At 44.8% G+C, this 13,608-nt stretch overlaps 1 protein-coding gene and 1 long non-coding RNA gene across 3 annotated transcripts in view; one reads left to right on the forward strand and one right to left on the reverse strand.

Annotated features, from left to right (window-relative positions):
• SMARCA1 (SWI/SNF related, matrix associated, actin dependent regulator of chromatin, subfamily a, member 1) overlaps nt 1-1,308 on the reverse strand; it is a 33,003-nt gene extending 31,695 nt beyond the window's left edge. The window contains exon 1 of one of the 2 annotated variants that reach the window (XM_032701812.1): nt 1,136-1,308. In XM_032701812.1, coding sequence (XP_032557703.1) covers nt 1,136-1,234 — 99 coding nt within the window. In that variant the 5' untranslated portion in view covers nt 1,235-1,308. Of the gene's footprint in view, nt 1-519; nt 545-1,135 lie in introns of those variants that run through there. The other variant, XM_032701813.1, reaches the window with a different exon arrangement.
• A 1,723-nt stretch (nt 1,309-3,031) lies between these two features.
• On the forward strand, nt 3,032-10,178 carry LOC116793971. Its single transcript, XR_004359660.1, has 2 exons — nt 3,032-3,071; nt 9,447-10,178. It is a non-coding gene; the product is annotated as an uncharacterized LOC116793971 (long non-coding RNA).
• Nucleotides 10,179-13,608: the final 3,430 nt, after the last annotated feature.

Genomic DNA, 13,608 nt, shown 5'->3' on the forward strand with positions numbered 1-13,608 from the left:
TGCAGGGCCAGGAGCTGGATGTTAATGTTCCTTGTGGGTCCCTTCCAACTCAGGATATTCTATAATTCTATGATACTGTCCAGTATGGCACAGCAGCATAAAGTTGATAATATCTGAATCCATTCACTGCTTTCGAATGATTTCTCCATGCAGGCATTCCTAAACATTTCGTACTGACTTTTCATCAGTTCACATACATAAAATTTTGCAGAATAAGTTGTATCTAATAGAGAAATAGCCCTTAAACGTTTTCCCGTGAACAACCAGGCAATGCTCAGGATTACGCTGCACCGTGTCTCATAGCTGTTTGTAAACATAAGTAATGAATTAAAGCCTCAAGAGTTCCTTACAGACAAAAACAGACTTTCAGTAACTGGGCTAAAAATTCTGATTGCACTGTTATCAGTAGTTCTGCAATTTTCTCCAATACCACAAATACTTGATGCACAGTCCTCTTTCTTACTAAGTTTTTATAAGATTCACTCTTCAGGTTGAACCTTGTTCAGTTTCCAAGGATACCTGAATACGTCAGTTTTTTACATTCCTTGTGCCTTAGCCTTCTGTCTTTCTTCCAAAAAAACTAACGAGAGCCAGCTGGCAGCCCTACGCGCTCGTTCGAGGGGTGTGCTCTGCACCAGGGCAGCACTCGGACCGGGCAGGGGAACAGCCTGAGCCGTGCGGGGTGGGGCGGAGCGGGTCAGCCTCGAACCCCTCGGCCCGGCCTCACACTCCCACCGCCGGCCGTCAGTTCTTCCATGGAAAGCGTCCCAGCTTTCCCTGGGGACTGGGGAAGGGAAACAGCGGGGCTCCCGAGGACGGGCCCTGCAGGAGCGCTCGAGGTGCGGGGGGTCCGCAGGGGAGCGGGGGCTGAGCGACCCCGGCACCGGCGTGTCCGGGCCGCAGGACCGGGCCGGGGGCACCGCAAGCGGGCGGTGATGCCACGGCGATGCTGAGGGACCGGCGCGGGCCCGGGGGTGTGTCCGGGCGGGGCCGGCCCGCAGAGCCCTCACAGCGGGTGCAGAGGGGCCCGGGCGGCCCCAGGGCCGGGGCGGCGCGGCCCGAGCAGCGGCCGCAGGAGGGGGCGGCGGGGCCCGGCGCGCTCCCACCACCCGCAGGGCCCCCCCCGGCGCGGTACCTCCTCGGCGCCGGGGTCCTGCGCGGCGGCGGGGGCGGTGGATGTGGAGGCGCGGGGCTCCTCGGCGGGGCCGGGGCCCAGGTTCGGGTCCATGTCCATGTCTCGCTCGGCGGTCCCGGGGCGGGGGCGGCCCCACCGCCCCTCCCCTCCCCCGGCCCGCGCGCGGCTCTCGCGATACTGACGGGGCGGGGGCGGCACCGGGAGGGTCCAGCGGGGGCCCGGAGCGGTTCCGAGCGGTGCCCGCCGGGCGCTGCACAACGGGCGGCCCGAGGGGGCCTTGCTGCCTCCCGCCCTCTCGAGTGACACCGCAGCTCGCAGAAGAGAGAGCGGCCGGGGCCGCTGCAGGGAGTCACGGAATGGGTTGGGTTGGAAGGGACCTTAAAGATCATCTCGTTCCAACCCCCTGCCGTGGGCAGGGACACCTTCCGACAGACCGGGTTGCTCCAAGCCCCGTCCAGCCCAACCTTGAGCACTTACAGGGATGGAGCATCCACAGCTTCCATAGGCAACCTGTTCCAGTGTCTCACCACCCCCACATTAAAGAATTTCTTCTTAATATCCCATCTAAATGTCTCCTCTTTTAGTTTAAAACTGTTCCCCCTTGTCCTATAACTATCTGCCGGCACAGAAAGTCGCTGTCCATCTTTTTTATATGTCCCCTTTAAGATGACAATGAGGTCTCCCTGGAGGCTGCTCCTCTCCAGGCTGGACAGTCCCAGATCTCGGATTTTTCAGCCTTTGGAGCATTTTCGTGGCCTCCTCTGGGCTCGCTCCAACACGTCCATATCCTCGTGCTGGGGACTCCAGGGCTGGATGGTGGGGTCTCACCAGAGCAGAGCAGAGGGGCAGAATCCTCTCCCTCCACTTGCTGCCCATGCTTTTTTTTTTTTTTTTTTTGCTGCTTTTTACTCAGCCCAGTGGTTCCAAACCCTGTTGCAAATGGCAAGTGTGTTTTCCTAAGTGCTCCAGGCTGTACTAGAGAGAAAAACATCTCCTAACATCTGCAGAGGTACCAGTGGAGCTCCCAAAGCAAGAATAGCTTACAGGAAAAAACATATGTGGTTTTTTTTCTTGAGCCATTTTAAATTCAGCAGTGTTTGCATGTTTCTGTTGAAAATTGCACTTACGAAGCCATTCGATTTAGTTACTGGCAATGCATGTATTTCTGACTGTCAATGCAAGACATTCAGATTCTCAGCTGCTGAGCTGTAACCTTGGTCATATTGCTAAAGGATCCCAAAACAATCCTTGAGATGTCAGACTTTAAAAACTGAGAGCTCAAATCAGCCATTTTACCTGGTGATTACTTACAAAGGCATTATCATGAGCATTTTGTAGAGAGACAGCAATGAAACCTTAGCCCAGTAGGCAGAATGAGCAATAAAAGCTTCTTCAGTCCAGTAAAAAGCTCAGAAACTGTTATCAAGATCTTTTTGCATAACTCAACAACTAAGCTGAGCAAGTGGGCTATTGCAGCACTCACACACTGCATTTAGAAAAACCTCTGAGAACTCTTTTCCATCTATGCATTGACTCCAGTGAGGTGCCAGTAACACGTGTCTTAACTGTTTCCATGACTGCCTGATTACTCGGAGATTCATTATCTAGATTATGGCCCAGCACAGAAGATTTAAGTTCTAAACTCCCCTTTTTCGTGTTGTGAAACATCTGCAAAGCAGTAACAGTGCTGTTCCAAATTATTCAGCCCCCTGTTGCCTTCTATGTCTGCTGTACAGTTCACAACAAAGCAAGGCCCACGGTGTCTGCAGTAGCCCTTCCACATGATTTATTTTTAAAAGCTTTGGGAGGTACATTTTTCATAGTGCAATTGAGAAGAGTGACGTGACTGGTTTTGAAAGAGTGCTCCAAATAGCTTTTCCAAGCAGAGCTGTCTAGAAGATTAAGTTTACCATTAGCTATGCAGAAAGTCTCTAAGGTGGGAAAATTCCAGATTATGACGTGTTTGTTCTTAACCTTTATGGAAAATAGCTCACTAACCACTTTTAACATCTGACTTTCCTTCTCTACTTTCAAACATTTGTAGCTTCTGTTTATGCCAAACACTCTCAAGTGTTTGTTACAGCTTGTTTTTTCCTTGAAATTCACAGGAACATTGCATGCTGTACAAAACAACCAAGCTGCTGCTTTCTTGAAAGATCTCCTTTGGCTATTTTTTGCTTGTGTACTTCACATTTGCATTTGACACTATGCAGAGATGTTCTTAGCTGCTACTCTTAGACTATGCTGTGTACTCCCGTGGATCCACAGGCCATTGGCTGAAAAAATCGCTTATTATCATATGATAATCTAATTAATTGGGGTTTTTCTTTAAAGTAGTGAAGTGCTTTTTTGTACTTATTTTATATATATATTTTTTGTGCTAATATTTGAAAAATTCCATTGAGTTTCTCCAATTTTTTTTTTTTATGTGTTGAGAGGCAGGAGGCCACTTGTCATGTTAAAGTTGTAGATTTAGGTATTAGCTCTTTTGTTTTCCCAGCTTTATTACTCCTTATTTTAGTCTGCCAGATACAATCACCAGGGCTGAATGTGTAGTCTACACACCAATCTACAAGCCTCCTCTGCCCAAATCAGAAAGATGCCACTTAACATATTGTATGATGAGAATTATGTTTTATTGTCAGATTTAGAAAGAGAAATTGCATACACTTAGGCTCACCGTTTCCCACTTTTGTATTTCAAACACTGCTGAAATTTGTAAAGTGTTGATATGATACAGATCCAGTAGCATTTTCATATAGTATCTAGATAATTCCATAAGATTTTAAAATTTTGGGTGGTGGCTATTCAACCTTTTCAAAACAGAGGACTAATTGTAGCAGTCTCAATTTCTCTAGCACAGATATATTGGATTTGGGTAACTTCTTAAAATAAATCTTAGTATTCTGTGAAATTACCCCATAGGCCAAGTTGTTATACAAACCTCCTTTGTGTGAATTGCTGTGGAGGGGTTGTATAGGTACCAACATATGGCTGTGGATCGAGAAATGTTACCAAAAAGCAGGCTGAAGAATGAAACAGTATGTGCTAAAATCACAGAATAACAGAAGCACAGCATCACAGAATATGCTGAGTTGGAAAGGACCCACAAGGATCATTGAGTCCAACCCTTAGCCCTGCACAGGACCATCCCCAAGAGTCACAGCATGTGCCTGAGAACATCATCCAAACACTTCTTGAACTCTGTCAGGCTTGGTGCTGTGACCACTGCCTTGGGGAGCCTGTTCCAGCACCCAAACACCCTCTGGGGGAAGAACCTTTTTCTAATATCTGACCTAAGCCTCCCCTGACACACCTTCAGTCCATTCCCTCAGGTCCTGTCACTGGTCACCACAGAGAAGAGATCAGTGCCTGCCCCTCCTCTTGCCCTTACGAGAAGAGATAATATGTGAAAATCTCCCAAGAACTGATAAGCTTTAGAGACCAGCAGACCTGTTGAATTCACGGGAACAGATAAACTCAGTACACCAAGAGTCTGCCAAATCCCAACTGTTACACAAAGCAGGTAACTCAGTGTGGTAGGTGTAGTCCAACCATGTGAATGCACTGTGTGGGGATTTACAAGTGGCAGTACCACTGTCATGTGCCACCAGGTGGCAACACCGACCTGTACTCGTCTGCGGGAGTCCTGGCAAGAGGATCCGGCAGCCTATGGCCTATTTAATATGAATACTCCTCAATCTTGAAACTGATTTGATCAATAACGGGAAAAAAAATTATAAAAATTAGCTTTGTAAACCGTCTTTTACTTACTGATTTTTAAATATTTCTAGAACTGTATCGTGTATAACCAGTATCTTCCCATAAAATGACAAAAGAGTCTTGTTAAGAAGGGCCTTGGGAAGGTAGTATCCTGTGAGTTTGGGATCTGTTCACTCCCTTGTGCACATTCAGGAGGCTCTCCATTGAATGCCATAGTCCAAAATCCACATCTACAACACTGGTCATTTTTAGCTTAATTGTTCCATCAATGAACTTGAAGCACAACTGTGCAATACAAGTCAGCTGTACGCAATAAACAGCTTTATAGTTTGGAAACAAATAGGATCTGGGAGTAACTGAGAAGTGCTGTCTCTGAGGTGTTTGCCTGTTGACTTTCATATTTGCCACCTTTATCTCCATGCCTACATCAGCCTCCATGTGTGAGCCACCACAGTGCACTAACCATGTGTTACCCTGACTGCAGTACTACCATCTCGCTTAAAATGTTTATATCATGTTGCTATTTTAATATTGCTTTTATTAAGCTAACAGGTTATCTCTCTGCAAGTAACCTCAGTTATGTCCAGTGGCACACTTCTATGCATTCTTGCACTTACCTGTGCAGCCCTGTTTCATTCAGACCCTTATTTCACAGGTTCCCTTACAAAGTTTATCTGCTTTAGGGTTCCAGATTCTTTTCCCTTCTCATAGGATTAGAAAGAAGCATAGGCCTTCTCCTCTCTAGAGCTTACAATACACAAGATACTTCTCCAATGAGCTCTTGGCTTCTGTGTCACTCATCTGGGAACCCAGGTTTTGTTGAAGATGTAATTTCTGAGGATGTCCCTTGCTGCAGGGCTTTGTGGAAGCCGAGCAGATGAGAGCAACCCAGCCCCTGCATGAGGCAATTCAGGGCTGCAAACAAATGCTTACCTGATTCTGCATCATCTACAGGCACTAATGTGCTCTAATAGGCTTCACATTGAGTATTCTTTCAGAAAGGGTGTGGGGGGGGTCTGTTTGTTTGGGGAGGATGGAGCTTTTGTGGAGTTGGTTTGCTTGGGATTTTTTTTTCTCTTGGGTTTTTTGTTTTGGTGGATTTTTTCTTTGTTTTGGTGGGTTTGGAGGGTTATTTGTTTGTTTGTTTGTTTTTTGTGGTTCAGGCTTCATGTTCATGCATCAATTTTCTGTATCAAGTTTTCATTTTACCCAACAGACAGTCTCTGGCATTGCCAATTGGGTTTGCAAATACAAGACCGCATTCAGCTTTGGGAACTATAACAAAATAGCTAATGTATCCTTTGTATCTGGTTCAAAGAGTTGATAGCTGTACAAATACTCTTTGTTTTTACAACTTTATCCCAATACTGCATTTTTAATCCAGGCTTTAGCAGCCAAAGCTTTACTTTGGTACTGAAAAGGCTTCTAATAGGGCTGTATTTCCAAAGCACAGGGGGGTTTTTTTCCCCTCAACATTTTTTTCACTTGGTATTCTTTTTTTTTTTCTTTCTTTCTTTTTTTGGCTGTGTGTTCATTTTTGCAGTGGGAGAGCCAGGAACTCTCACAGTTTGGTAAATTATGAAAGTGAGAAGACTGTCATCTCTTCATGGATGTGATGAGCCAGGATTATGTGATCGTGTTAGAATGTGTTAGTTTACCAAGCCTCATCAGGAACATATTGCAAAGGTACCTTCCTTACCTATATGGACACTAGTTGCCCTTTGCAGCTTTGAACTTAAACACCTTCCCACCACACCATGTTTCTCTGCTCCAGACCCCTTGCACTGGTATTGTCGTTTCTGCAGGTGAGAAAAGGGTTAGTTCAAGATTCTAAAAAGCAAAAATTGATCCCAACAAAGAAAGTTACTATTTTTTTCTCAGATCAGCACAGCAAAACAACTCAACTGCCCACGCACTCAGGGGCCAGTGCCAATACAGCAGCAAAACAGATCCATGGCAAGATGAAGGGTGGAATTGCAGCCACACTAATTTGTATCAGTTTAAGCTACCATAGCCCAGGCTTTAATAAACAGTTTTACAACTGTGTATTCTGTCCTGAACTCCAGATTTTGCATACCTACAAACAATGATGTCATGAAAATTTAACAATGACCAGTGAGTGATTCCTTTAAAGGTCATAAAATATTTCCTGATGTAATAAGCTATGACTTTGCCAAAATCTGAGCACTCTCTCAAGACAGTCCCCAACCAGAAAAGTCCAGTTTCACTGAAAGTGAAAGGCAATTTAAAAGAGATTTTAGGTCAAAGCAAAAGCTGTCAAAAGTTTTTTCCAACTTAAATAAATCTGAAGCATATTTTGCTGCTCACTGCAATGGCATCCTCTTCTCCCTAACATATGCAGTTATTTTGCAATATTGAAAACCTATAAATGATCTGTCCATAACAGAAACAGAATATTACAAAATTTTGAATATTTGTGAGTATCCAGTGAGCAAGCTGGTACAGTACAGCCTTTAAGTCTCTTTAATGATAGCTGAGATTCTTTCTTCACAAATTTTCAACCCAAAATAAATAACCTCTTCCTTAAGCAGAAGCCTGTTCCTGTGGGTTTGATTTCACACTGTTATCCCTAAGATGATCATAGACTATTTGTAAATGTAACAGTTCTTTTCCAAAGCTTTTAGCATGCACCAGGGTTTCCTTTAAATATGAGAAATGCACAAAAGATGCTTAGATGTATAAAGTCTGCCTTGGCCTTGCAAACATGGCAGATGCATTGCATAAGCCACAAGCCATCACTTCAGTTGCCACGGGGTTTACCCTGCTGTGAAAATACTTTTAATCTTGTCCTTTATATCTATTTTTACTTACCAGCATCTACACCCTGTGGAAAACTAGACTGAACCTGTTATATTTTCCAGAATATTAAAAGATCTGTTAGATAAGAGTAATTCGTTTTAATTTATCCCAGTCCACATAGAATATGTTTCTGCCTTTCTCCTTGCTACCTCTTTTTTTTTTTTTCTATTTTGCTTCCCTGACTGCCTAGGCCTTCTTTCTTCCTCATCCTGTAATGATTCTTCCTTTTTTGTAACAGTCTCAAACACACAGCTGCCATCAAAACAATCCCTCCTTTCCTGCATTTACATTCTTCACACAGGGCAACCTTTTACACACAGAGTTCAGAAATCTGGTCTGTTTGCTGTAATAGCCTCTATTCAATCATACTTAAACAAAGTAGTTCAATTGCCTAGTGGGGGAAGGTCTCTCTTCCACTCACAGTTCTGCCATCTGCATGAAAATTTCTCTCAAGTCACAGTGTAAGAGGTAGAGTTCCTATAACTCTCAGTAAGGCATTTTTGGGCAATATAGAGAACAAAGGCAGACAGTGTCCTCTGTTAATTTTCACGGGTTTATTTTCTCATCACTCCAGAGTGTTCTCTGTTATCAGTAGAAATATTTTAGGAAAGCTGAGACCCATCTTGCACTTCATGATGAGCCTTCCACATTTATGATTCTGAAAATAGCTAGGTAGATATTTTTTCATTTAAACATAAAACTACAAACTTCTTTTTCCATCTGTTTTTGCAGGCCTTCCTGACACCTTCATATCCAAACTTTAGGCTGTAAACTTCTAGAGTAAACTGGTTTTAGCAAGTCCTCACTTTCAGGAGGTTAAAATTAAAATTTAATAATGATTTGCTATTTCTGACCTGGAAGAGGCATGTCATAATCTTGATGTCAAAGAGATTATTTTGGATTCCTGGCTGTTACAGGTTTGGCTGTGTCATGTCACCAGGATCCATCAGCTATGCACAGGCAAACTCCTCCAAATTGCCATATAAAGTTAATCAGTAGACCTCACATATGAGCTGAGTACTGGTCATTGTTATGTATGAAAAATGAAGTGGGTTTCTCTTAGGTTCAAAAGGTGATTAAGACAATTAGAACAGAAATTTTGGCTCTTTTAAAACGCCATCTTTTCTGCTTCAGTATCTCCTCCCTCAACTGCAAGGATTATTTGCTGACCTTGAGGAGCCATTGTTGTAATTACCCCGCAAGGAGATCCTCACAAAAGTGTTGCTAGCAATGCCTATGTAGAGTGTAAGACCTACTTATCCACCTATGTATTGTTTACTAGTCTGTAAGCAGAAGCTGAAAAGTAGCAAAAATGCAATTTTTAATCTGTGCTTTTGTGGATGACAGAGAAGAGAGAAGCCTCTCTTCTGGCAAGAGAGGCAGGGCAGGGGTTTGAACCAAAGTGAACCTGTTCATTGGCACCCCCACTTTAGAAAAAGACAGTTTTACATTTGCAAATAAATGCACTATCCAGCAGAATTCCTGCCCTTCCACCAGTTACTTTCCTGAACAGGAGACTTTCCTATGAGATGCTGGATGTCTGCTGCTGTTTCCCAGAGGAGGTTAGTGCCAGAGGGCGTTGGTCTGTTTTCTGAAAGGGATTGACAGAGTTCTCCCTATGTGTCATGAGTGCTTTTGGTAAAATTAGATTCTGCCCTGTCCACAACAATAAAGGCCATACCCACATGCAGCTCACATAGTTCATATGCTTCCTGGAGCAAAACCACAGCAACGTTCAACTGTCTGTTTTCTTTTTTTATTTTCACAGTGGCTCCTGCCTGGGAATCAGGTGTTGGGTCTCACTGCCACTGAGAGCCCGGGGGTGCCCAAGTGCACAGCATGAACCAGGCAGAACATATCCCTCAGACAAGCAGAACAGTGCAGAGATGTCAGCATCGGTCTGTGTCCGTGGTCAGACTCAGGCTTCTGTAGTTAATTGTTTAAACAACAGCAACAAATCAAGCTGCTCTGAGGATCTGTGTGCATTCCTCCATGAGACCTGATTTGTATGGTGAGGACAGGCTAGTGAAAGGAAGAGAAGGGGCTGAATTATCCCCCGTGACTTTGCTAAATTTGTCCTTGTGAATGGAGAGGGAGTGAAATATTTGTCTGCAGGGGGGAGCGGAGTGGTAACTGTCAGGAACAGCTGGAACATATATACTGTGTCATGTCTTTTTGTGGCACTGGGCTGTTCTGCTTGCTGAGGGAATGCTGCAGAGGCATGTTAGCATTCTGCTGAGTAAGTGTGGTGCGAGTTCCATGTGTAAACAGGGATCAGTTGCTAGATGAGAGAAAAGGGCTGTTCTCCCAGGCCGTGACTGCCTCTTGCATGCACCTCAACCTTCACCAGGCCTGTGTGGTGATGTAAATTAAATGTGGGGCTGGATTCTCAGAAAAATATCTGCTTGTGGAAATGTCAGTCTAGATAACCCTGGTGTCTCTTCCTCCTTCAATACCTATAAATTTGTGAATTAAATAAATTCTCCTGATTTTTCCCATCCTTTCCATCCTGATTATTCATTTGTCCACAGGATAATAAGAACTTTCACTGCTCTCAAGATTAATAATAACATCACCAGTTGTTCTGCAACATGGAAATGGACAAGTTTAAATAGCACACTTAACTTCTTTAAATCAGTGCTCTGTAGAGTCACGAAGGAGTTTCCCATCAAATGCAATAAGCCAAGTGAGACAAATAAACCTAAGCAAATATGTGTAATTCCACACTTTCAAACTTGCCAGCATCACAATAATATTAAGAAAATAAATTTTATTTTTAAACTTTCCTAATTGAGTTTTGCCTGTGATTTCACCAAATGTATTCAAAACATACTTGAAGTCCAAAACGAAATGCTAATGGATAAATGCAAAAGCGGGAACTAAAATAGAACACCCCAAGGGTTTCGCAGAAGTGTTCAGCTGAAATCAATTTTTCTTTGCTCTTCTTTCCCATCACTTTCCATTCTCTTTCCAACCTCTGTTCGCCCTCTGTATATGTTTTCAACTGCAAGACTTTTAAAACAAAGACTCTGTCGTTCACCGTCATGATGATGGATTTAAGTAAATAATTTTATATTTTAAAAGTGGCTGAATAATCTTTGCATGGACCAGGACAAAAGTGAAATCCCACTTCTTCCATCAGGATGAGATACCATTCTTTTTTAAGCCTGTTATTATCAAACACATGCATGAGTGACACATTATCAGCACAATGAAAGTCGTCAGGGTAAGAAAAGAACTTTATTTGCTCTTTTAATGTTTGGAGCACAAATGCCAAGAAGGCACAGCAGCTTTCATAACAAACATGTTAACCCCCACATGCTCTGCTTAATTATGGCTTCCTGTATTTCTCCTCAGGCTACTGGCACAGTAAGTAAACTGGCACAGATTTTATTTGTTCTGATTACACTGAATGCAAGTTGTTGGGCAGGTGCTTCACAAGCAGCTGAGCCATTCCAGCAGTTCCAGAGGACAGGAGCTGTCTGACAGAGGAATGACACATCGAGCAGGGAACAGAATCGCTGTACCCCTCCCTGTCACCATGGCTACCACTCAGCAGGCGGTTTTTGGGCAGAAGTACCAATTTAAGCAACTGCTGATTTCTTATAATTGCCCCTGCATCACCCGCTCCCTTGGTCAGGTGCAACTGTGTAGTAGGCCACGGCATTTATCAGATCAGGAAACTAGTCCTGATCCAACTGGAAAATAAGCTCTCTTTTTTGACTCATTCTTTTCCAAACAGTCAGTTTTGTGATTCAGTTCCTCATGTAGGCACACAAATAAACTGTGTCTGTGTAACGGAGGCGATGGCAGAAGGGCAGGGACAAGTGACTTAAAAGATGGTGACTACTGGTCATTTAAGCAGCATTACCACTGACCACAGCAAAGACAGAGCCAGAGCTCTCCTTAAGATGTGGTTTGGCATCCAGTGTTTAGATCCACTTGGCAGTCCAGGCTCCTTATACCTGTGTCCTGTTCCCTCCCCATTCCCTCTGCTGCCTTTCTGCAAGTGGTTATGAAGCTACACAAGGGAACCCATCTGTCTAAAGGATGATCCAGTAAAAAATGGGTATTGTTAGGACACTGTGGGGATAACACATGAAGTGTATCACAACTCATTTTATTTTGGCAGACTGATGTTTTACAGCCTTTAGGTTTAAGGCTACTGTATCTATCAGAGTGACACAGGCAAGTCACATGTGGAAGGAAAGTGTGACTTTCCTTCCCTAAATAATTCTGTGGCTAGATGCATCTCTCCAAGGAAAAGTCTTACAAAGCCTTGTTCACAAACCTGCTATTAAACATGTGAAGTTGTTAAAACATCACTGTGAATAAAGGATAAATGGAGCTGAGTGAAGGTGGTAGTAGAATGGAAGGTTGGGAATTAAATAGTATTGTAGGGCTGCATGAAAGTCACCCTCAAACAAAAACATATCAAAAGTCTGAGCACATTTGAAATAAACTGTTTATAGTTTATTCATGACAGCTTTCATTTATGGTAGGATTCTTTTAAGATCAGTGATAATGGAAAGCACTAGCAACAGGAACACTATGAGTTTGTACAGATTTATTTATATTTTTATGTAAATGTACATAGAGCATATATTTATATATTGTATGCCATATATAGTACATATTATATTAAATATAATAAATACATATTGCCACTACATTTTTGCTTAAAAACTTTAAAAAACCAGTTATGGTTTCTAGTTTGTGAGATTCCAGCAGTGACACTGCAAGCTGTTTTCAGCCTGCCCTGTCAAAGAGCCCCAGCAGAGACACGAAAAATTCTGTGAAAGTATTAAACTCTCCCACTGGCCCGATGCTGCTGATCACACCTTGCAGAGTCAGGGGCACCACGAGTGCTGTATCTGGGCAGGGGCACGTGAGACTCCTGGAATTACAGAGTCGTGAAACTCAGTGAAGAATCACTGTGTCCACTTTAAGTCAAAGTTAAAAAGGACTCTTAAAAATGAACACAAGCTGCCCTGTCCTTGAAAAAGCAGGAATTTCTCATCCTGGAAAGAGGTAATGACTACAAGGATATCAGCAGAGTTATGCACTCTGTGGGAGTATTTTTTAGTTGTGACAGTGGAATGGCAACCTGTCTCCTTGAAGGCACTTCTGAAAAAGTCTGTTTCTAAAAATATATGATGTGAGAAGAAAAATCAAGTTTATTCCTATTAAATTCATACAGGGGACTAAATCCTACTGAAAAACCTTTAAATCTGCAAACCGACAAAGTCTGGCGGATGGTGGAAGCTGCAGTGGAGGTCTCAGTGGGGACAGCAGCAGTGGGGACTGGCCCTGCCGGCGCTGGCTGCGCCTCCCTCGCAGGCCAGAGCCCTTCTCCGACCATCGCGGTCAACCCCGCCAGGTCACCACGACACTTCACGGAGACCACCGCGGTCACCGCGCCCCGCCCGGCGCTCCCACGGCTCAGCTCTGGGGTTTGCTCACCCCGGGGCTCCGGGCAGGGATGGCCGCTAATCCCGGGGCTCCTGGCATGGGCGGCCAGCATCCCCGGGGCTCGGGGCAGGGATGTCCAGCATCCCCGGGGCTCCGGGCAGGGATGTCCAGCATCCCCGGGGCTCCGGGCAGGGATGTCCAGCATCCCCGGGGCTCCGGGCAGGGATGTCCAGCATCCCCGGGGCTCCGGGCAGGCAGTGTCCATCCTCCCCAGAGCTGCGGGCAGGGCTGTCCGGGGCGATGCGCGGCCGGTGGCGGGAGCAGCCCGCTGTCGGTGCCGGTGCCGGGGGTGTCGCAGGCGGCGGCGGCGAGCCCCGGCCGCCCATCACGTGCTCAGTTGTTGCATTGTGCTGGCGGCGGAGGGAGGGCTGGCCGTGTCAGTGATCAATGTCATGACTTCCTCCGCGGGCTGGAGCCGCGGCAGAGCGCAGCTGAAGGAAGCTGATTGCTGCGGGTGC

The sequence above is a fragment of the Chiroxiphia lanceolata genome, chromosome 14 (genome assembly GCF_009829145.1).
Source record: "Chiroxiphia lanceolata isolate bChiLan1 chromosome 14, bChiLan1.pri, whole genome shotgun sequence".
Lineage (NCBI taxonomy): Eukaryota > Metazoa > Chordata > Aves > Passeriformes > Pipridae > Chiroxiphia > Chiroxiphia lanceolata.